This window comes from Bolinopsis microptera, chromosome 10, assembly GCF_026151205.1.
Source record: "Bolinopsis microptera isolate Bmic1 chromosome 10, MBARI_Bmic_1.0, whole genome shotgun sequence".
Classification (NCBI taxonomy): Eukaryota; Metazoa; Ctenophora; class Tentaculata; order Lobata; family Bolinopsidae; genus Bolinopsis; species Bolinopsis microptera.
This window is the reverse complement of record NC_087081.1, coordinates 847,861-873,169: the sequence shown is the minus strand read 5'-3', so window position 1 is coordinate 873,169 and position 25,309 is coordinate 847,861. Positions and strand designations below refer to the sequence as shown.

General features: G+C 37.2%; 2 protein-coding genes and 1 long non-coding RNA gene across 3 annotated transcripts in view; 1 reads left to right on the top strand and 2 right to left on the bottom strand.

Annotated features, from left to right (window-relative positions):
* Window positions 1-10,386: 10,386 nt before the first annotated feature.
* LOC134821720 (uncharacterized) lies at window positions 10,387-14,822 on the bottom strand. Its single transcript, XM_063832453.1, has 8 exons — window positions 14,617-14,822; window positions 13,886-14,417; window positions 13,493-13,702; window positions 12,592-13,328; window positions 12,151-12,357; window positions 11,810-12,019; window positions 11,498-11,614; window positions 10,387-11,375 (listed from the first exon to the last, which is right to left on the bottom strand). Exons 1-8 carry the CDS (start codon window positions 14,804-14,806, stop codon window positions 10,570-10,572), a joined length of 3,009 nt encoding a protein of 1,002 aa, XP_063688523.1. The 5' UTR covers window positions 14,807-14,822; the 3' UTR covers window positions 10,387-10,569.
* Window positions 14,823-14,967: 145 nt separating this feature from the next.
* Window positions 14,968-25,309, bottom strand: part of LOC134821779 (uncharacterized) — a 474,787-nt gene continuing 464,445 nt past the window's right edge. Inside the window, exon 8 of the mRNA XM_063832545.1 lies at window positions 14,968-15,885. Coding sequence (XP_063688615.1) covers window positions 15,080-15,885 — 806 coding nt within the window. The 3' untranslated portion in view covers window positions 14,968-15,079. The remainder of the gene's footprint in view (window positions 15,886-25,309) is intronic.
* LOC134822060 (uncharacterized) lies at window positions 20,685-21,581 on the top strand. Its single transcript, XR_010161116.1, has 2 exons — window positions 20,685-21,098; window positions 21,227-21,581. It is a non-coding gene; the product is annotated as an uncharacterized LOC134822060 (long non-coding RNA).

The following is a 25,309-nucleotide window of genomic DNA, read 5'->3' as shown; positions in this document are numbered from 1 at the left end:
AAAACTGTCTCAATCTATAAATCCAAGGTTTTAAAATCAGCTGAAATGTTAACGACTGACAAAGCGCTTTTAAAAAGGAAAAAACTCTCGTCCTGATTTATTGCAATAAAGCAATCCTAATCTCAATTTACAATGAACTCTAAAAATATATCTATAGAAATTTGATACTGACCAGGACCATTATAATTATGCAGGGCTGAGAAAACTAACCGGGCACTTCTGGTGCGCACCTAGAGAAAGATCACAAGAAGAAACAGAGGTCGCGGAGAGAAATGTGGAGACAGATACGGACATTTGAAATCCGATGACCCATTGTAAGTTTGATTTAAGCGTCAAATTGTAATTCCACAAATGATGATACTATGATTATCTTTGACGGAGGGAGTGTTCATAAAACGTATCAAACATCTACAATTAAAAGGACCATAGTTGTGCCCAATCTTTACAGGGATCGTAAATGAATCTTTATTATTCGGCTGGTCCTAATTAGCAGATGATTAAATTAAAATATTCAGAATACACGGCTCCATAACTTAACTTGAACTTATCAGGTTATCTACGGAAGACAGGTTTCTCTATCTAGGTCTGCTCAAACACAATTTTGATAAGGCATCAAACTACGGTGGACGGGAAAGAGAAACGTATGTGCCTCCATTTCACAACCTCCATCATTCCGGTACGCTGGGCACAACAAATATGCGTAACCTGGAATTGGTGAAAAGGCAGATACCCACAAGAGCAATTCTCCAGAAGCTAGCGGCCTATGAGTACGTTCACACACAACAATCGGAAGATTTTTCCATCAACATTTTTAAAGCTATGAAAGGTCATAGATTTTCTTCAGTCTTCCGTTGCTGCAAAACAGTTTAACCGAACGAAACAGTGTAATAATTCCCGGATTCTCCAGGTATGGGAATCGACCCGTAAGAGGAAGTCCATGGACTATGTGATGGAGTTAGCCAACCTCACCTCTCGGGCAGCTGATGGCCAATCTTTCACAAAGACAGCATTGTGTGTCTGCCACAAAGCCATCAACTATCTTGACCGTTTGAAAAAGGAAGTCGAAAATGAAATAAAGGTAAACAATTTCAAAGATCAATTAATAGTATTATTCTGTTTATAATAATTACCTAATTTAGTAACTTGGCTCAACATGTGCTTTAATTTGGCTTTATCCTCGTTCTAAGATAATTTAAACTAAATGAATTAAACGAAATTTCAGACTTATTCCACATACAGGTAGTAGTAGAAAAAAGAGCAAGGCGAGAGTAAGAACGTGAGGTCCACAGACACTTATGACAGTCATAAAGGTAAAGACCCTCTTCCGGTACATACCGCGGAAGAAAGCCTTTTTCCTGGACTCAACACTGCTAGGAATCCTGCACAAGGACAGCAGACACACCAAGACATTCCAATGTCTCTATCTCGCGGACAGTATAAGTTACATAGCTTTTATCAATACAATAACATTAACACTTATCCTGTGATCAGTAAGGTGACAATTGTGGCAAGTTCTTTATGAACTGGCGTAGCTAATCAAGCTACGCTGTATCCTTACGAGAAAAGGCTCAACAAAAGGTTACAAATAAAGAGACAGGCCAGACAGGCAGTGCATATCGAGACCATTAAACTAAACAGAGCTACCAGTCCGTTAGCTCATTATTATATCATTGAATCCTTTGGCTTCCTGTAATCGGTAGTTACACTTGTATCACAATGTGGCTGTGGAAAAAGTCCGAAGTAAATTAAGTGGGAGAGTTTAAAAACTGCAAACTATCACACGACTTGGCACTGGTTTAATTTTATTATTTTGTGTTCACAGGTTAAAAAACGCTATAAAAGGACACGCCAGAAAGAATATGGTGACAATTGAGGATCTGGCTGACGGTACAATGTTTGATATGGGAAGATGAGGAGGAAGCTGAGTGAAGAGCTCGCAGAGGAAAGACAGATGAGTGTGAAGAAGACGACCTCCTTCTTAAACACCAGCTTATGTTAACCTTTACAAACATACAAAAGACCAATAATAGCCAGAAAATATTTTTTATTAAGGATCGTATTTAATTAGAAATTGAGTAATATGATCCAATTGGAATAGAATTATAGCTGTACCAAAAGGTGGGAAAACTCCTCGAGAGTTGACAATTTGTGTCCCCGCTCATGCACTTATGGTGGATGATTGCCAGAAACTGGTAGCGTTTTGAAATTGACTTTTGCTTAACATTTTGTTACTTTTCGTGGAATATCAGGGTGCCCTCAATAATATAAATGTACACACCTTCTTGGTTTTGTTATATGTCAGGTGCAATTGGTACATATCCAGACTCATTGAAATACATCAATGTTTAACAACTTCCACAACATAACTTAATTACGACTGTTTTATTCAATCTGCTAAGAATCTAGAATGAACTAATTTACAATTGAAATACAAGAAACTATTTTAACGCCGAAATCCATCATTCTGGTAAATATAAATCCGTACCGTTGATTATCAATATTAGTAAGTTGGAAACTTACCAACAATTGATCTAACAAATTGTACAGCTTATGTTGAGATAGAAAGCTCCCTCGCCCAACTGGAACTTAACTGGTGATAATTTGATATTTAAAAACGTAATACAAGATTTAAAATTTGATCGACAAGTAAACCATTTTAATCCTTGTTTCTTGTAAAACTAAAAATAAAAAGTACGACTTGCAAATTAATGTAATAGTCTGACACATAATAGAGTTTGAATGATAATAACTTAATCCACTAATAATATCATACATATAATCACAATCAGCGGTTTAAGTTAAGTTTTGAAAAGTCAAAGTCCGAGAGTAATAAAAGTGTTTTTCAGATGTCCAGTCTGACCTTTTGGGGGAGATTTCGCAATAACGATGACAGAAGAGCAAAAACTGGGGTAGCAATGTTTCTGTCGGAAAGGATTTCGTGCAGCAATGCCGACTGCAGTGCGGGAAGTCGGCTTATCTTCCAAAGTATTACCTACCTCGGTCAAGCGAAGGACTAAACTGCCTAACATTGATAATAACACCATTAAAAGCAATTATCATATACTCACGTTTACCACATTCAAAGACAAGGTTGGTGAAGTATCTTTATCCGGACATATCATAATTTAGCAGTGCTATTTTTATAGCTAATACCAGCTATTATCCGCTATAATACAGCCTATTATCAAGCCATGTTCGACAATTTCCTTTATTCAATTTATAAGCAATCGTTCAATTGACGTTTTAAACTCAGGTACCCATGAATAAAACAGTATTCATCTCTCCGTAAGTCGGCAGCACTCACACAATTACAAAACCAATTGCAGTTTAGGGTCCATGCTTGATGCGCAATTGGATGATGAGGCATTCAAAGGAAATGATTACAATGCGTTGGTGGGTTCAGCCTGAGCTACTTGCCAATCTCTAACGGAAAATAAGTGAGTGACAGTCGTTGAATTATGCCAGATTGGAAACAAAATGTATTTAAGAGTGATGAAGTGACAGAATCTTAGGACATAATGTAGATAATACCTTGTACACTTTATATAGAATTAAAATACCTTGAAAACCCCTTCGTTAGCTCTGAAATGACCTACAATTTTTTTGTATCGTTAACTTACTGCAGATATTAGAGCGCTGTTTTGGAAAGAAAGTGTGTACGCTGTGAATTGATAGATGAAGCTCCTGTTTTAAAAACTGGGGAGGAGGAGAACGGCCATTAGAAAGAATTTTTAAAAGATCTCACGCAGACAATTCGCAAAATTAAAGGTAAGTCTAATTTGAATCACAACTTTGTAGCAAAATTCGGTTGGTCCCAAGTAATCAGCAACTAATAAATTCCTGTTTACATTTTTGGTTTGAGTCTTGATTCATTTCTTAAGGTTTTCAAATCAATCTATGATCCGACACCCACTCCACACCGTTTTCCTATTACAAGATAAGCTAATCATCAAAAAAGCAAATAGATGATCATTGAACTCTTCAAAAATTCCGACACTTTACAGTGCATCAAAGTGTTTGGTACTTTGTAAGCTTAACTTTGTGTTATTTTTTCAGAAAAGACCCAGTTATTCTTTGCCTCACCTGCAACGATGAGCGAAATTCTTAGAAAGTGACGATGAAAACCAGGGTAGATCGGACCGAAAACTGTAACCAACATAGTAAAGAACCCAGTAACAGACGCATCATTATCAAACAGTAAGGGATCCTCACTATACAGCCCTGATCGGAACTTCTTTGTCGGTGAACCAGCCCAAGAGTGACATAGTGGAAATGTAGCTGTGAAGTGCGGAGTAACGATATCTTGCAATGAAAGAGGTTTTCTAATAATTTATGTTTAAAAAATATACCATGAGGCTCCGTCAGCAATACATCCGAACTAAAATTAAATTGAGTACTCATTTTCAATAACAAATTATAACCTTTAATATTTCAAAACCGAACAATGTGACAATAAAAACTTCCGGCCCTAGTGAAGCTGAGAGAAGAGACCTAACGCGACCTGGTGGAAACCGTAGAGGTTATTTCACTCCCAAATACCCGACATAAAACAAAACGAGATAGAGCCTCAATGCTTGATGACAGAGAATGGGATGGTGAGAATTGTTATCCAGCTACAAGTGCCCTACTATGGGTTCGATGCAATAGTATTGTTACTATACTTAAGACTAAAAACAAAACAAAAAATAGAAATAAGATACAGAAAAAAATCGAAACAAATTATGCCAAAACAATTAGCATGATTTAATAAGATGACCTCGGCAAAGAGTGATTAAAATAAAAAGTTCAACTCACAGGAGTTCAAGAAACATCAGTCAAGTACAAATGACAAAAACCCTCGAAGAATTTTCTAACAAGATGTCCGGAGAGCTAAGCTTGACGTTTTTAAATCATTCATTGTTGCTTGCGTACGCATTTTGAATTAAACACACGACCTTCGAAATTGCTTCCAACCAACTACGCTAACCACAAAACATAGCAATATATGATCCTCGAATATTTTTTTGGAACCATGTCCGCTTACATATAAAAGCTACAATTACATCTTTGAGGTTTTAAATTCAGATTCCCGTACAGGCCGAGCAGGACGGAATGAGAGCATTTTCAAAAGCGTGCAGCCTTCTCTTACAGAAGACACAACACGTGACAGGGAGAAGTGCTGCGATCTGTATCGCAAACAATGGATCAATGTCGAAAGAAAGTTTCAGTCCTTTGTACGTAGAATGGTACTTATGACAATAATTATATTAGTAGCAATGAGTAAATTAAAGCGTTTTACGGCGTGTGGGTACAGCGAATAGGTATTAGCAAGCATACTAAAACTAAAATACAAATTCAAAAACTTACCAAATCCATCGCTTTTGGCATGGCCGTGCTGCCCAGAGTCATCTTCTAAGTATTCGTTCATGACTCATATGGTATCTTTTTTCCACCTGCAGAGTTGGACGAATTAAAAATTCAGGGTGACACTTATTAATGCTTTTAAACAAAGTTTACAAACGGGATACAACCTAAGTCTTTCATATTAAAATTATGTAACTGGGATTAGATATATATTACCCGCTTTAAACATTTCCATCTTGTTACATAATACTCAAAAAATGGTAATATATTTGTAGTTTTAAAATTAGTTTAAACTTAACTAAGACCTAAAAGATTTAACTTTAGACAAAACTTTAGAAAAAAACTCGAAATTTATCGAGGGAACAGATTATACAGTCTAGATTGCTAGATAAAAGATATTAGACGATTAATAACTGAAAATTCGCACACCTTTTTTACTAGACAACGACACTTGTTAGGGGAATGCTGAGCCACACGACAATGTGGAAAACGAAGGCTGCTGCGATATCCTGTGACCCAGTTGGGAGTGACAACTTACTTAGGCGAATTTGTCCAAAAAGCCAAACCGGTCATCACCTCATTTTCCAAAGGAATAACTATTAATCAACTATTTTGGAGAACATGAAATAGTTACACCAATTCAACAACTGTTGGTGTAAGCTTTTATCTTGATATAGCACAGATTCAGTTGGATATCGTTTTGAAAATGGCCTAATTTCACAAAACTTCGCGTTATAAAGATGTATTAATTGTTTAGTGGGATCAAAAATTATTAAAAACATCATCACTTTGACAAAAACATACTTTTCAGAGTTGGTTTTATGCAGAAGAGGTAGCAATAAAGACAAAGAAGACATCAAAAAAGCTCTGGAATTACCAACAAACGTTCTATCTACCCCACGAGATGCCGTTCGAATTTGATATTGGCTTAACGGACGGTAATCGTTGCTTTGCTCGTTGCACATGTCAACAATATAGCCAGCAGAGACGATATTCATCAATTAGTGCCGTGCTTAAGTGAAATCGTAGTAAAGGATATAATCCTCGATTGTTAAGACCTTTTTGATTTTATAAATCTTCTTTATTATCTCATAAGCCTTGGTGGAAGTACCATGAAACAACTATATACCTATAATAGGGACTATTGGTTTGCTAAATTTTAATTTTACAGATTCTGTTAATGAAATTCCATATTGACACTATTGATCATGCAGAAACCATAAGAGAATCTACCCATATATTTATAAATTGCAGCATAAAAATTACTATTAAGTAGAATATTAATTTGTTTTATATCAGTGACAAGATCGTTAAATTAATAATATGATAGACAACTTGATATTTTGATTTATGTTTCTGACAAAAACAAACCGGGAGGTCGTGAGTAAGCAAAGTCCCCCAGAATACATTTCTGGTCCAAAAGGTTGCCTGGTCGAATACTGATAACACCATCAAGATCTTGAACTACTTCCCACTGCCTGAAATAATAATCTATTATATATTTGCCATAAATAAGCTGATCAGCGCTGAACAAAATCTCGATATTTTAGATTAACACATACATTCATTGATAAACTTTTCTCTGACTCACCATTTGGTACCTTATCATAAAATACTTGTTAACAGTATCTGATTAGTATTACGCACGCATGCAGGTAAGGGGCTAATGGATAACAGACGAAATTAACTTTGACTAGACTAAGAAAAATATAAAGCTTAATAATGTTCCAAAAATAGCTCGTCAAAATAAGTCTGTGTAAGTATACTAACTTCCACGGACCCGCCAGGTTAGCAAATCTCCACATATCACTTATTTAACGTAATTAAATCAATCCAAATAGTAATTACCCAAAGTCCCCAACCATTATGTTAAACGAAGAACCGAGTTAAACACAGATTTTAAAGTTTTCTCACGCTTCGAATCTATGTGATTTCGATTTAGAATGAAATCAAACTTGTTATGACAGCTTCATTAAAACATTAGGCCCCGCGGATCGATGCAAATGTATTACTTCAAAGCAAATGTTACCATCACACAAAGCACTTTTTTTCCACTGATTATACGAAAAATGTTCTAATTTCGAAGCGGTAAATATGAAACCACTGTTTTAGTTAAACCATATCTAAATTGGGTTGCCATTCATTCTGATGCAGCAAATAATTGGCAAGAATAAAGTTTGATGATTTTAAAACCCAAAAGACAACAGGCCTTGCAGTTTCTGCAAGCTGATACCAGCAAAACAAATTACCAATCATGGACCCTCAGATCTCACGCTTAAAGTTGAGAGCAATATCAAATTGTGTTATACAATTATCAAAACGTTATCAAGCCAGCTCGAACAACAAATATCAAAAGACCATGTAAATTATCTTCTTACAGCAAATTCAATAAAAAGAGAAGCTCATATGATAAACTACGGTATTTACTTATGTAAGTAAATACCACTAACAGACTCCCACAAATACTCCTGCAATATGAGAACACTGATCACATCGCATTAATGTCATGACACAGCAGGTAGGGGCAAAAGAAACACATGAACCACAGAGAAGCATAAAATAGTTATCCACAATGACAAGACGGTACAAAAACCTAACATCAACATAACATGCATTAGATTCAAGCATTGGATTTATTTGATTATTTAATTTATAATAATTGATTAGATAACACAAACTAAGATAAACTGCTGCTTGATAATACATAGCTCTCCAAGATCTGAGAGTGATACTGAATATAGATCATATTACATAGATAAAAAAGATAGGATAAGAGTGGAAAGATAAGAAGTAATAGATAAGAATGATAGATTAGAAGTGTATAGATAAGAAGTCATTCGAGGAATGCATCAACATGAGCATCAAGCGAATAACATGTAGCGTCGGAAAAATAACGAGGCAACAACACGTACCAAGTACAAGTACAAAGTTGAAATAGCTTCTAGAATAATCCACATTCTTCTAGAACGGATCCAACGCGTGCTAAGATATACCATGTGACAATGTCAGATGATTCAAATCTGACGTCGCAATTGATTGAAATATATCACGCGCTGCATCACGTGACACAGTTTTCGGCCAATCGTAACCGCGTGTCTTGGTCACGCTTGGAGTACAGCGCTCACTTAACTTTCAGCGTGATCAAATTCTGGCCTTGTAATTGGTTGCGCGCGCACGTCACGTGACGTATCTCGTAGCCAATGTCATTCTACGGCACAAATCTGCCGTAAAACTCCTCGTTTTTCTATGGTCTGGCCCGATGGCAAGAGCTACGAAGTAGCGCGCGCCGGGCCAGATCATTAACAATGGTCAACAACAATTCAAAAAAGTCATTTTTTAAAATATGAAAGATTAGTCCTTTCCCAGCACTTTAAAAACCTATTTGAGTCATTTCGCATCTGCAATTTATGATCCAAATTCCTACCTACTAAACGAGTACACACCTTCACACCATTCGCAAATCAGACACATGAGTGCTTGTCCTAAATGCGGCGACGAAGAGGAGATTGTCTCACACTTTCTCGGACAGTGCCAGGCTATTGCCCAAATAAGAGGTCAATATTTCCGTAACCTGGGGACTCAGGCTATCATGTTCATAAACGAATAGAGATTAGGCGGAATGACAGGCTGAGCGCGGCCCAGTAATATTTCCGGGACTACTACCTATCTGTCAATGACAACTAACACATCTCCACCATCGTCAACTTTGCAAACCACACTAAACTCATAATGGTGCCAGAGGAGTTGGACTAGACCGGTGTAACATAGCGACTACTCAAACGCCGTCTTAGTTCGCCTCTCTCTTCAACACTCAACCACCATTTAAGCGTTCATCTTAGACACACCCCACAACACTTACCATCATCCTTGATTACACATTTTGATTCCACCGGCATCCTCCCATAGGACTGCCATACCCCAGAAGTAGGCAAAGCATCCATATGCTTTGATTCACGAAGTCAATCCTTCGCAGCTCGGCGAGGCCCAGTGGTGCATCTCGCCGATCTGCGAGAAGAATTATTTGATGCGCGGCGCGGCCCAGTAGTGCATCGCGCTACTGGCTACAACCATATGCTATCCTGTCGTGGGCCAACCATGACCAGGCCCAGCCTCTCTTTTTTTTAAAAAGAAGTTTATAAATACTCATTGCCCAGTGCCAACCCGTAGAATTACCCTAATGCAGCGTAGTCTGATGGTTGCTCTAACCAGAGCCCTCTCGCTTGCAGTAGCGCGCGACCGCCGAAGGCGGCAAAGGAGGCCGCTTGCCTTGTGAAACAAGCGCGTCACGCAGTACGCGTAGACACATAGCTATGTGACGTCTGATGGTCGCTTCTCTAAACTCACGTATATATGAATACAAATTTGCTTTGACCACTGTTAATGATCTGGCCCGGCGCGCGCTACTTTGTAGCACTTGCCATAGAGCCACTTCGAAGAAATTTAGACGAGTAACATCCGTCAAAAATTTGCTCACCATACCAGGTTAATTTCGGAAATTATTATTCGTTTCCCTTTCAAGAGTGATACCCGTGAATATATCTGTCCAGTAGTAAGACCCGGTAACGACACGGTAGGTTATCGGTTAATTGACGATGTCAATTCATCTCAGCTCGGCGCGGCACAGTAACGCATCGCGCTACAAGTTATCGGTTATAAAGTATAAACCTATAAATTCACACGTTGAAAAAGTTAACGGGTGATACTCGTAAAATATCTGTTCCATATACTATTCCAGGACCGTCGACGAGTCCAACTCGGCGCGCGTCCTGGTAGGTTGTAAACCTACAATTAAATGAAAAAGCAGGAAGATCAAGAACGCGCAGATGAAGTTTTACTGAGCCGCGCTTTTATGTCAAGGTTGCTGGTCAAATTTTACTATTTGATCAGCGTAATCACATTGCGCGTCACGTAAACTAACAATAAATTCAGGACAGCCGACACGGACCGTTTATAGCGTACGGAGAATAGAGAAATGACTGAAGAATTCCAAGTGAAAACAACCTGACCTTAGCCAAAATCAATGAGGGAAGGGAAGTCAAGTTTGATGTCAAGAGACAATAAAACGATTATTCTACAGTTAAATGTTTGTTCAAAGTTTTCAGACAATTAGTTTCAAAATCACTCAATCAAAAAACGATCAAGAATTATATAATAACTAAGAAGAAATAGCTCAATAAGTATAAAGTAATCCGTCAAACTAAAACAAAACTGCCAATAACAATATCCTTAACAGGGTTTATTCTTGCAAGTAATTTCATGTTTGTTTTTGTTACAACTTTGATTGAACCTCTTATCACAGTAAGAACAGGAGTAGGGTTTCTCCCCTGTGTGTGTCCTCGTGTGTTTAGTTAAATGACAGTTCTGAGTAAACTCCTTACCACACACACTACACTTGTGTGGTTTCTCTCCAGTGTGTGTCAGAGCATGTCTCTTCAGACTACATGATTCTAAAAACAGTTTTCCACAGTAATTACACTCGTGTTGTGATTCTAGCTCACGATCACCATGTGTTCGCCTATGTGTCTCAAGTTTATCTGCTCTGTTAAAAGACATTGGACACACATCACATCGGTATTGTTGTAGTGGATGCTCTGTACTGATATGATCATATAGTTCTTGTTCAGAAGGTTTCTTAACACCACACTGCTTGTACCGACACCTGTATGTCTTGTTAGTGTGGTTATTGTAGATGTGAGCAGTGAGACTCTCCTTTCGAACAGTAGCATAGTCACAGTGTGTACACTTGTACTGTTTGTCCCCATTGTGAGTTAACATGTGACGTGTGAGAGCGTGTTGGTGATCAGTCCTATATTTACAGTAAGGACAGCTCAGTCTCGCTACCTTATCGTGTACTGTCCTGATGTGTGCAGTTAAATTGGCTCTTCGAGCAAACATCTTCCCACACACATCACACTTGTGTACTTTCTCTTTTCCTGATACTCCTCGAGTCTTCCCACATGTGTGTGTCTCCAGTTCTTGTTGTGTCTTAAACAGCTTAAGACAACCAGTTGCAGTGCAATGATATTGCTGACCTGTAATAATGAAATATTACTGAAATAAAGTGAGGAATTGTCCAGCAATATCTTGAAATAAAGATAATCTTCGATGTGACCATTTAATTTACGACTATTTGTTACTATAGAATTTTTCTTACCATTTTCAAGATCAGTCTGCAACGAATACCCCAACTCTTCGAAATAGTCCTCTCCGTAGAAAACTAGTAATTCTTCTCCCAGCCCAATAGGTTTATACGAATAATACTGTATTCCACCTAGAAGAATTATTCCATGATAAAAGGGTATTTTATCACCAGAATACATCGTAATACAATAGAGCTTAATAATCCGAGGATGGTAAGTTGCAGGTTAGCGAATCTAAGTAAGTAAGAGTAAGTAAGTAAGATAAGTAAGAACTAAGAATGACGCATAGCAGTAGAAAACTGGCGAATAAGAACACCCCATTTTACCTGGGATATTTCTTACAAGAACGTTCTCTTCACATTGACCCCGAGCACAGTTAAGAAACCGTAACCAGTTGCTAGCCCTGTGACTAGCCCCATCTAGATAGATAACATCTCCGTCCTGACTAACAGCTCTCCACGCATATCCACTCTCTTTATCTGAAGACTCTAACTTCTTGTACTCCTTTTCTGATATGACTTTTCCCTTGTAGTTACCTGATAAAATAGATAAATCAGAACAACCCACTTTAGGGTACAAAACATTTATAGACTTGCTGTCTGGAGAAAGGGACAGTGGACACCAAAAAAAGAAGTAAAAGCTGATCCCAGCAAATCACGTGACTTACCCAATATACTTCCTGGTTCAATAAACTGAGACGCAAAAGCTCCATCTCCAGCCCTGGGAATTGTGGATTCTTTGATTTCAATACAACTAGGTACTGGGAAGTTTGCAGTCTTCTTAGTTCCCGGTTGGGTGATGTCTTCTAAACAGGGGAGTAAAGGACCATGTAGTTCACATTCTCCCCTCACATAATCTTTACACTGCCAACAAACTGGAAACAGAAGCAATCCATTGAAAATGTCATTTATAAAAGTATCCACCAAATTATTACAGTAAAAGAAACAGTAACATTACTATTTAATTTAAGCAAAGATTCTTTTGAACATCTGATTCTAACGGATTATTATAATTCAGACTTGAATTTTAGTTGCTGATACATAACAAAAAATACCATATAGTATTGATAAACAAATTTAAGTAAACTCCCGTCTACATTGTAACTTACAATATTCAGACTGTAGCACCTCCTCCAGATTATCGTTATCATCACGGTATGTAACCCCCTCTTTAGCAACTCTAGGAGGGTTACTACGTCTATTTTTAGAAGCTTTTCCTGCAGCTGCTTCAAGTTCTGTCTTGGAGAAGTCTTCCTGAATGTTATCTCTCTCAGCAGTCATTTCTGTAGGAACACTAATGTGTGTCTGTGCAGTGTTTGGCATCTCTTCTGATTCTTTATCTTCGTCAAACAAGCTTAGTAGATAACCATCATCCAACATTCCTAGATACTCAAAATCATCTATCTCTTCTTCTTTCTTCTCAGGGTCAGGGTCAGGTTCTGACTCAGGTAACCAATAAGAAGGACGGGGAATATTGTCAATATTCTCGTACACTTCTCTGTTACTAAGTATGGTGGGGAGTTTCTTTGTTTGTGTTACAGAGCTGGAGCTGGTATCAGACTCTGTTGTTACACCAGATGTGTTATCAATTCTCACATTGTCTGTTATACTCTTATGATAACTACTGCTACTTTTATCTGGAGTTACCATGTCACTACGATCAGTATCGTTGTGTGTACCGCTACAAGAGGGTAAGTTGTCATTCGGTTCAGGTGTTGTTCTGGCATATTCTTTGCTTTGTTGTATGTTACTTTTGTTAGTACTCGCTTTGGTATGGTCGCCATCATTATCTAGAACAGTAATTCTATCCATATCTTTGAGCACCTCCTTCACTTTTTTGTTATACCTGCGAAATAAACAATTAACATGTTAGTCGTATTTAAAATGCACTAGCACTATGCAATCAACTACAATTAAAAAATATATATTATGTTATATGTAGTTGTTAAGAGAAGCCATTAAATGTATATTTATGTGCAAGACAACAAAGTATCAAAAGTAAAAACTAACTCGTCCTGAGTCATGTTGTGATAGTTATCATACAACTCAAGTGCTCGATCAAGACAAGTATCTGCCTGGTCCTTGTTTATTCTACCAAACTTATACTGTTCCTCATCATCGTCAGGTACATCATTACTCTTGTCTGACATAAGTTCATTATAGAGGTCAGGAGGCAGCTCAATTCTATCTATCTCCTCATCTGAGGACTCTTCATTCTCCCTGTAAAGTAGTACCCTTCAAATATATAATATCATAACATTGTTTAGTTCAAAAACAAAACATCATTGAGAATCTGACAAATATTTATGCAAAAAGAAACTCGAGCAAAAGTTCTAAAACACGATTATGATCAAGATTCAAGCTATTAAATCAAATTAAATAAGAAGATATAATGTAACTAACATGTCCTCCAGGAATTTCTCCCAGCCACCAGGATAAGTCTCACAAGTAATTTTATAGAACTCCTCATCAGACATAAGAGAGTCTATGTTAGCCTCACATATTTCATGTGTAAAATCAGGGTTTTCTGCAATCAGTTTACACACATCTACAGGACCTTCTCCGAGGTGAGAAGCTAGATTCTTGTTGACAAGTAGATCTTGTAATGCTAGTACAGACTCAGGTTCTGAGTGTAGGAACATCTCTAGTTCCTCTACTTCAGGAGCTTCAGCTTCTTCAGGCTGATTAACTTGTCTTACACATTCCACACAATCCAGCTGTTCTTCTTTTATCTTTTTAGTCTCAACTCTTCCATTCTTATGTTTCCCTTTGTGGGACTTCTTCTTTTTGTTGGGAGATTTCTTCTTCTTGTTGACTACAGGACTGTCTTTGTCACTGTCTGAGCTGTACCTCTCAGCGGGGTTTCTGGGATCAATATTAACAACCTCCTCAAGTTTTATCAACCCATCTTCATACTGATTCAGCAATGTTTCATCTGCGATATGAGATAATGGTTAATATATACGAAAAATGAGTTTTGAGACTACTGTGTCATCAGAAACAAATTTCACAAAATTTGGCAATAATTTGATCTATCACAGTAGCCTACTTAAAGTTGGAGCAGAAGTTCAGAGGTTGAGAGGTTCATTAATTGTTAGTTCATTATTTGTTTAACGGGTGAAGATTAAACTTACACTGTGAGTAGGCTGAGGTATGTTCCTCCCATTCTTTAGTCCGGTAACATTCCAGTGGTTCATCTAGTGTCATAAAACCCAGTTCCACCAACTTATCTCTGTTATCTCTTATTCTCTTGTATCTTTTGAGACTGTGTTCACACACACCTCCACAGTACCTGGCCCCTTCAAACAACTTCCACAGTGACATTATGTTCTAAATGTAACAAATTAGATTTAGTTGGAAGCAACAGTTAGTTTACAACAGAGATATAATAAATATAACTTCAATTTAAATATTAATCAAATGTTGGTCTAAAGTTATTCTGACAATATTAGTTTGAACATCAGTTGGAAAATAACACAATCAAATACGATCAAGAATTATAAAATAACTTTTAATAGAAGAAAAATATATAGTCCAATAAACAATAGGGATAAAGTAATTCGTCAAACTATAAGAAAACTACCAATAGCAATTTCTTCAACAAGGTCTATTCTTGCAAGTAATTTCATGTTTGTTTTTGTTAGAAGCTACACTAAACCTCCTATCACAGTATGAACAGGAGAACGGTTTCTCGCCTGTGTGTGTCCTCTTGTGTCTAGTTAAATGACTGTTCTGAGTAAACTCCTTACCACACACACTACACTTGTGTGGTTTCTCTCCAGTGTGTGTCAGAGCATGTTTCTTCAGAGTACTTGATTGTAAAAACAGTTTTCCACAGTACTTACACTCGTGTTGTGATTTTAGCTCACAATCACCATGTGTTCGCCTGTGTGATTTAAGATGTTGTGCTATGTTAAAAGACATTGGACACACATCACATCTGTATTGTTGTAGTGGATGCTCTGTGCTGATATGATCATATAGTTCCTGTTCAGAAGGTTTCTTAACACCACACTGCTTGTATTGACACTTGTATGTCTTGTTAGTGTGGTTATTGTAGATGTGAGCAATAAGACTCTGCTTCTGAACAGCAGTATAGTCACATTGTGTACACTTGTACTGTTTGTCCCCCGTGTGTGTTAACATGTGATATGTAAGAGCGTGTTGGTGATCAGTTTTATATTTACAGTAAGGACAGCTCAGTCTCGCTACCTTATCGTGTACTGTTCTGATGTGTGCAGTTAAATGGGCTCTTCGAGCAAACATCTTCCCACACACATCACACTTGTGTACTTTCTCTTTTCCTGATACTCCTCGAGTCTTCCCACATGTGTGTGTCTCCAGTTCTTGTTGTGTCTTAAACAGCTTAAGACAACCAGTTGCAGTGCAATGATATTGTTGACCTGTAATAATGGAAGATTACTGAAATAAAGTGATGACCTGTCCAGCTAAGCAATATTTTATAAGTTTATAGTCTCGTGTACACAAAATTTTGCATTTCAAGGGATAAAATCGTGATAATGATTGCTGTGACCATTTCCGACTCCTTCAAAAACGACAGGTTATTCTTACCATTTTCAAGATCAGTCTGCAACGAATACCCCAACTCTTCGAAATAGTCCTCTCCGTAGAAAACTAGTAATTCCTCTCCCAACCCAATCGGTTTATACGAATAATACTGTATTCCACCTAGAAAAATTATTTCATGATAGAAGGCATTACACAACGGTACAATTAATTATTTTTACTATTAGTCAATTTGTTATTTGTTATTTGCTATAAATTCTGATATTTTTATGGAAGGGAGACGGGGTAGACCATGTTTAAACTTATTAGATGTTATTAGAAAAGACTTGACTAGTAGAAATCTTGATATTAGACTTAAGAATTTGACTGATTTCGAAGACCTTAGATTTTTAGCTTTAGATAGGGAAGAGTGGAAGAAGTTAGAAGATGGTTGATGTTTTTGTTTTCTTTTTTATGCGTTTTGATATCTATAAGGTGCCTAGGATGCTCTTTTAAAGAGATATTTCGTACTTTGAAAGATTTACTTCTACTACTACTATTAGTCAATAACTAAACCGTGGTTATTTTATTATGAGGATACACCTTAATAGAAAACAGCTTAATAATCTGAGGATGGTATGTAACAAACAGGTTCATATAAAGATTCTACCCAACGGATTTGGGTATGAGATATTCACAATATAATGTAAATAGATAAGTAAGAATGACGTAGTAGAAAACTGGCGAAAAAGTACCCCAATTTTTAGTTATTGACATTGATGATCTCCTTTAGGTTGATGCATTTTAACCATATAATCATTCTGGAGACGGAACGGCATTTACTGTTACAAAAGTCAAAAATACCCGAGGCACCATTGGAATTCCGTAAGTGTTCTAGGCCGTGAACATTGTCTGTCAGAATAAGGAATCTGTTGCTCGCGGAGTTATCAACAGGAACGAAAACGGTTCACTGAATTACTTTTAAAATGCTTTAACTGTTGTCTAGGAGAATTGGTATTTTGGTGCACTACTGTTCTCAGTAGAAGGAAACCACCTTTCTTACTACTGACTTATAAAATATAAAAAAAGATGAAAAAATATTATAACAACAGAACCTTCTAGAAATATAATTTACATACATTGCAGATACGTGGCCCACAAGAAACCTAGTAATATAGTTGGTGTTTATGAAACAATTCAAAGATATTACATTTGTCCACACTCAGTTTTTAAACATTTTAAAACGAAGATATATTATTTACATAAAATGCAAGGCCATGGCTCATGTCCGCCATCGTTTTTTTTTTGCAATTCAATATTTACCTGGGGACCTCAGGCTATTATGTTCATAAACATAAATAGAGATTAGGCGGAATGACAGGCTGAGCGCGGCCCAGTAATTCAATATTAAAATGGAAAATTTAATTTGACGTCGGTTTTTTCCGAGTCAATTAAAAAACGATGGCGGACATGAGCCATGACATTCCGATTCAATATTAAAATGGAAAATGATTTGACGTCGGTTTTTTTTAAATCGAAAAAAAAACGATGGCGGATATGAGCCATGACATTCCGATTCAATATTAAAATGGAAAATGATTTGACGTCGGTTTTTTTTAAATCGAAAAAACGATGGCGGATATGAGCCATGACATTCCGATTCAATATTAAAATGGAAAATGATTTGACGTCGGTTTTTTTTAATCAAAAAAAAAACGATGGCGGATATGAGCCATGGCTCATGTCCGCCATCGTTTTTTTTTCGATTCAATGTTTTTCGAATCGAAAAAAAAACGATGGCGGGCATGAGCCACCATACACTCCATCAGTCGAAGATGAAGAGAATCAACAGAATTTGACTAATTTTGAACAACTTAAAAGAAAGAAAAATGTAGTAATACTAAAAAAGAGCGACGTAATAAGATACAAAGACGGTGACAATGCAGAATGGACAAATGGACTAATAGATAGTCGAGCAGGAAAGGCTACAGGCACACTAAAAAACAGCTATAATGTGCAAATTGATGGAGAAGATGAAGCCCAAGTTATCGATTTTACTGATAAAGAGGTAGAAAGGTTACTTTGTATAGAAGAAGACAACCTAACATTTAATGTAGAAATGTCAAAGGAAAGTAACACAAAGATCCGAGAGGCAAAAGAACTAGAGATAAAGAAATTTGGAGAGTTTGAAGTCTACAAAGAAGTCAAGGACACTGGTCAAAGTGTGGTGTCGTCCAGGTGGATAATAACAGAAAAGGATAGCAAAGTTAAAGCACGTTTGGTAGCACGTGGATTTGAAGAGAATTACCCAAGATCTGATGCCCCTACCATTAACAAGACCAGTTTGCGTTTGCTATTTACTATCGCAACTAGCAAGAGATGGCAGTTAGAATCGCTGGACATTACAGCCGCATTCCTGCAATCGGAAGAGATATCCAGAGATGTCTATCTCAAACCACCTGCAGACATCAGAAAAAATGGTATCATTTGGAAACTGAGGAAACCGGTATATGGACTCGGGGATTCAGCAAGAAAATGGTATCTTACTCTCAGTGAATACCTGAAAGAACGTTGCATTATGTCAAAATTAGACAAATGTGTCTTCAAGCAGATGGAGAACGGTAAACTACAAGGAGTAGTGGTGACCCATGTGGATGATCTTTTGTATGCCGGAACAGCAAAATTCCAAAAAGAGATAATAGCAGGTATTCGGAAAAAGTTCAAGATATCCAGAATGAACGCTGGTATTTTCACCTATCTGGGATGGAATGTGCACCAAGAACTGGAAACTATAAAGATAGACCAGAGAAACTACGGCGACACGATTCAACCTATAGAAATCTCGCCTACGAGGATCAAAGAAGTGGATAGTATTCTTAATGAAGAAGAAAAAAAGAATTACCAAGGACAGCTAGGGAAACTCTTATGGCTCAGCGGTCAATCAAGACCAGATCTGAGCTTCGACACTTTAGAGCTATCCACATATGCCAACAAGCCGTGTATAAAACACGTTAAAGTCCTTAACAAAGTTGTAAAGAAGATACCTGGAGGACCGCAGTGCTTATCGTACAGAGCTATGGATCTAGACAAAGAAAAAATACATATAATTTTCTACTCAGATGCAAGTGTTGGTAACCTGTTTACAGAGTCAGGTAATCAGGCAGATAGTGGACGTGGATACTTGGTGTTTGTCTCTAATGGCAAGACAGCAAATCTTGTGGACTGGTCAAGCAGGAAGATTAAAAGAGTGGTACATTCAGCTTTTGCTGCAGAGACACTAGCCTGTAACGACGGTATGGGAGCAGCCATCTATGTGAGACAAATTCTCTCTGAGATTTTGTATGGAGACCCCAAGCTAAGGGTCATTCCTATCCATGGTTTTATAGACTCAAACCAACTATTACAAAGCATACAGTCTACCAAGCAGTGTGAAGAGAAAAGGCTCCGATTGGATGTGTCGGAAATTCAGGAATGTGTCGAGCGTGGGGATATTGAATCTATTACCTGGGTACCCACACAGAAAATGCTAGCAGATTGCCTTACTAAAAAAGGTGCCAACTCTGAGGATCTTTGTAGAGTTATAGAGACCGGACTGTTCCAGAACTCTCAGTTTTAACCAAAGACCTGAGCTTATACTCAGGAGTGTCAAAGAACCAAAGACCTGAGCTTATACTCAGGAGTGTCAAAGCACCATTCATGTCATTTTAATTACCAACACGTGTAATGTAATTTACCAATTTGTGTCATTTTATTAATAATTACTTTAACAGATTTGTTTTACAAGAATTTATTTATAGTTTTGTATTGTAGTTCAAAACTACAACTTTTAACGGGAATTTTATATACTTTTTACGTGCATATTTAAAAGCTTATTTTAATATTCATGTATATTTTCAATTTTGTAACCTGTTTAACAGCGAGTGTTTTGACAGGGAAATTTGTAATATTTCAAACATCACCTGTTATGATGTTGATAACTGCAGTGTGGCAGTGTTTCCTAACAGTTAGATTTTAAAATTTTAGAAAGTTGGGTATTTTAAACTAAGAAAATTGGATACATTCACTGTGTAAAGTTAACCTCATTTACGTATTTTCCTATAATTTTAACCCCGAATTACAGATCCCTATCTTCATGAACGGAAACTTTTTAAACTTTCAGGTCGAGTATATGATCTCGAACTGGTAACTATTAACAACAAATTTTCAGTGCCAAAGTCCTATCTCCTAACATCACTTTATTTTTTTTCGCAGTTAATTTCTTGTCAGTTAGTCAGTACCTGTCAGTATCAATTTTAACACTGCTAACAAATAGATCAATTCATATAAAATATAAATATCGAGTGTGCATGTTAAGATATTGTTAAAGCTGTTGATTAGTTTGTATCTTACTGGAAAACTGAGTTTTAGAAACAGTTGAGCAATAACCTATATTTTGATTGTTACAGTTGGTGGAAGCTTTTTTCCAGTTCAACTAAGAGAGGTTTTGCTAAACTGTCGGCTTATTCTTCGGAATATTGACCTAGCTCCAGTTTAATCAGTTTTCCAGTAAAATTCTAACACAGCAATTTCTCAAGAAATACGGTATGTTTTAAAAGGGAGTTTCGGTGAAAACACCAATTTTAATCGTAAGTTATGATTTTGCAGAATTCTGCAGTATTATGGGGTACGTTGAATTTTGTAAATCTGATAATTTTTGATTCAGATGATTGAGACGGAAGTTTTAAAATGACGTGGATTTTAAACGTTTTTTTTTAAAGTAGACTTTTTTCCTTTGTGAAAGGAAAATTTTGCTTATTACTAGCAAAATTTGAGATTTAGAACGGCGCGGCGTGTTGTGCACGACAGTTCTTTTTGTATTTTGGTGGATCGGTTTTCGGGCTTTTTAAAAAAATTTTAAAATTGGGATGAGTGTTATAATATATGAGTTCTAAGATTATTCTTTGTATTATAAATATATATTATAGCTAATGTGAGAAGGTGTCACGGTGAAGAAGAGGTAAAGAAGAGATCCAACGAGGAAGGAGTAACAGAAGGTGTGTTAGAGTAACAGTGCTGTGTAGAAGGTGTACCAGCCTGCGAAGTCCTTCGTGGATAGTGTAGTAGAACACCGGTAGGTTCTAGTCTAGGTTATAGTTTAGGTTTATTCTTTTATATTGATTGATGATAGTTGTAGGTTTATATATTTCTTATGTTGTAAATGATTCATATTTATTGTATTACTTATGAATCATATTTCAGGTGTTTTTAGTGTGTGTGTGTAGTATTGTAGTGGAGTGTGGAACGAAGATAAGAAGATATAGTAAACAGTAGCTAGGAGTGTAAGTAGTAGTCAACTAGAAGAAAGAAGATAGTAACGAAGAAGTGTAATTTGTATAAACATAGTTTTAGTAATATATTTTAGTAGGAAGTAAAGACTTTTAGTTCGGATATTATTTGGTGATATTTTAGTGTAGTAGTTTTAGTAAGTAGTTAGTTAGTAGTTAGTTTATAGTGGGAATCGGGTACAGGTCTAGGGAGGTTAGTGAGTAAGTGAATTATTATAATATCTAGTGTTAATTTATTAACACCTTCTATTTCAGTTTATTTATTATAATTCCGAGTTTTATTTTGTATTAACATTCCATTTTATTGTGTATCAATTAAGGTGAGGAATAGGTTGTAACACCACTTGCTAAAATACAGTAACCTGGACCTCAACTCTGCTGGTTGAATTCAATGAAGAGGGATGTAATCACGTGCGAGAAATGAGATCATACAGCCCACAGATTACCTGAAATGGAACGAATGAGTTGCATGCTGTGTATACGGCGAGAAGGCTTCCCTCTTACCGTAGTAGGCCAGTAACCTTTGACCGTAACCGAGAGAGAGAGAGGAACCTGGAACACCTGTTACGATTAAAGATCTAATAATAAGTAGTTCTCAGTTTTAGTCTGAATCGGTGCGTAATTACTCGCGAGCCTTCGTTCGAGCAATGTTGTTAAATGCTAGTGAGCTATAATTTTCTAAAACTATTTGTGTACGTGTGCGGGTAATGGTTGCGTTTCTTGAGTCTGGGTATCTCTCTCTTTCTCTCTCTGAGGTATCACTGAAGAGTTAAGTGAGTGCAGCGGAAACCAATTATTATCATCCAATATACCAGTGTTTAGTGTTTACTTCAACCGTCATATTGATATATCACTCTCAACTTGGTGTGTCTGCCCTGTGCTAGGATCTAATTGTAATATAAACTATATAGTAGGTAGGTAGGTGAACCTACCTACTATATAGGCTATCCTCCCATCTCATTGTGGGGATGGGGATCTAGTTTAAAATTATTGGAAGTAGCTACGCCTGCTTAAAAAAGGGGCAAGACCTGCTTCGATACTAAATTTAAATATGAACAAACTGGTATTATTATTATCATTATTAAACAGGATCGAGCTGGGGTATTCTCCTGGTACTTAAAATTAATATACTTGTTGTTTTTTATATATAATACTTCTTTCAGTTACACCAGCAATGTCTGTTCTAAAAGATGTACTTCCAATTTCCAGTGTAGTTGTAGCGGTGGCAGGATCAGTTACCAATGTTCTTTCTCTATCCTACTTTGTCAGAAAAGTTGAAAGAACTTTAAGCAACCGGATCTTCATAGTGCTGAATATGTCGGACTTTCTCCTTTCGCTGTTTACAGTCATAAGTGTTGCCTTTTATTTCTGTGAAGGATCAAACTTCATATGTGGCAAGGAAAGTCTTTCCACCAGAGTTGCAACCGCCTTTTTTGATCTTGACTTCATCAATTCGACCATCATTCTGGGTGATTCAAACACCTCCAGGATGACATTTGGTGACTCAGTAGGTACCTTTGGTCGTTGGGTCCCTGGGAAGCGTGTTTTGGTAGGTCACATGGAGGCTCTCCCTGATGCAATTGAGATTGGCCCTTACCGTAATATTGTCATCCATACTGGAATCAACAGTATTAACTCCCGGTCTCATCCACGATCAGAAGCCTACCTCCTCCATGTCCTCGAATCCAAGTGCAGAGACATTACTGAAACCTACCCCAAATCCAAAATCCACTTGTCAATGTTACTTCCAACTAGACTAAACTCTCTAAATAGAAAAGTTGAAAGCTTTAATCGGGGCATCCTCGATGTGTCTTATCAGCAAAGAAACATTTTTATTATTGATAACTCTATTTTTGGTCGCCAGCTCTCTGATGAGTATGGCAGATGGGATATTGCTGCAAATGGCCCTCTTACCTCAGATATTGTCCACCTTGGTAAAAGTGGTATCCGTAAATTTGCTGCGAATATTAAGGAATCTGTAGCTGGCAGAAGGAGTAGCCAGTCTAGAGCACGTTTTAACACCAGTCAGGGGAACTTCGGCGGAGCGGTAGAGGGTGGTAGGCGCCCACCATAATTATGATGATCAAACAACCACAAATTACTAAGAATGTTTGCAAGGGATGCAATAAATTTATCTCAACACACCACAAAATTTTGAACTGTAGCTCCTGTGGAACAGTTACTCACTCTAAATGTGCCAAAAATCTCTTCCAATACAGCCACACCAATGATAGCTGGCAATGCTACATCTGCATCGCCAGCTTACCACAACGGTACTGCCCATTTGCTTCTGCACTTATACGTGACAAACATGACCCAGTCCACCTTGATGAAATTGAAGATGTTTCTGAAATCAATGAAATCCATAAAAGCTGTAAAAATTATGATCATAAAAGCTTTAAGAACCTCATAAAGCTGTATCATAGAAATGGGCAGAACCTTACTGGTATTTTTAACAATATTGATGGAAATGCTGCAAATTTTGATACATTTGTCACAGAAATCTCACAGTACAGTCATCCACTCTCGTTTATTGGCTTGGCTGAGACAAATATTGATGCAAACCTCAAAGACCTGTATAGGATACCCGGTTATCTCTCTGAATACACCAATAAATTACGTGACAAATCTAAAGGTAGTGGAGTGGGAATTTACATCAATGAGTCACTTACTTACACCCGTATTGACAAACTATGTATGTGTACCCCTAACCTTGAATCAGTGTTTGTCTCCATAACAAATGTTGGCAGGCCCCATTCCCCAAACAGTTGGCGTCCTATACAGACCACCTGGTGGATCTGACAAAGATGCCCTACACGAATTTGAGAGCCTTCTTAATCAGGTTCCTGATAGGAACGTTATCCTGCTTGGAGATTTCAACTTTAATCTATTTAATAAAGGCTCTGCCAGCTTTGAAAACATTTTATATGGAAATAACTTCATCCCACTTATATCACTGGCAACGCACCATAAACCAGGCTGTGTCCCATCGCTTATTGGCAATATTCTGACAAACTCCACTGACAATATTGTGTCAGCTGGACTACTGGATACCAGGGTTTCGCATCACTCTCCAATTTTCTGTATTCTCGAATGTAGCATGCCTGAAGAACCAGAACTTGACCCTTGTAAACCAAAATACGACTACTGTGAATCTAATATGACCAAGTTCTTAGAAGATATTCAAACAAATTTTTGTAGGCAGGTGTGCTACAACGTAGAAAACTTTGAAATTTTTGCAAATAAGATAAAACTTTTGATCGAAGAAAACTTTTTAATTGAATCTGAATCGTTCAAAAAGTCAAAAAGAAATATGATTGCAAACCCTTGGATCACACCAGGGATCATTGCATCAGTGAAAAAAAAAGAATTTCTTTACAAGCAGTGGAAGAGTACAATTAAGGAACCCAACCCTCTTGGAGACTCTGATCTATACTTAACCTATAGTAAATTCCGTCGACAGTTAAAATACATTATCAGATCTGCCAAGAAATTGTACTATTGCAGAAAATTCTCAAAAGTCTCAGGTAATATGAAGCAAACATGGGCACTGATCAATGAACTGAGGGGAAAAACAAAAACTGGAATAAAGGCCTCGTTCAAAATAGATGGTAGTTTAGTAAAAGACAAGCGTGTCATATCGAATGGCTTTAACATGTTCTTCTCTTCCATTGCAGGTAAACTTAATGCGAAGCTCTGCTCCTCCAAACCAATAAGTCGTGACACAGCTTGCCAGAGGCCCCTTAATTATAAGAACTACTTTAACAAAAGAGTTACCAACAGTATGTTCTTAAACCCCTGTGATTCTGAGGAAATCGAAAAAATTGTTAAAACCTTCCAGGGTGACAAGGCTAGTGACATATCAATAGCTGTTCTTAAGAAATGTTGCACTACAATCTCTAAGCACCTAGCTGGTTTCCTAAACTCATTCATGAAGCTGGGTCTATTTCCAAATATTCTCAAAATAGGTAAGGTCACCCCCGTATTTAAGAAAGGA

Excerpts from the sequence above, each read along its gene's own strand:
- LOC134821720 (XM_063832453.1), bottom strand. The coding sequence starts at position 14,806 with ATGTCACTGTGGAAGTTGTTTGAAGGGGCCAGGTACTGTGGAGGTGTG. Across the intron at positions 13,329-13,492 it reads CACAACATGACTCAGGACGA|GTATAACAAAAAAGTGAAGG; the intron begins GTTAGTTTTTAC and ends TTTATTTCGCAG. Across the intron at positions 12,020-12,150 it reads TGAACCAGGAAGTATATTGG|GTAACTACAAGGGAAAAGTC; the intron begins GTAAGTCACGTG and ends CTATTTTATCAG.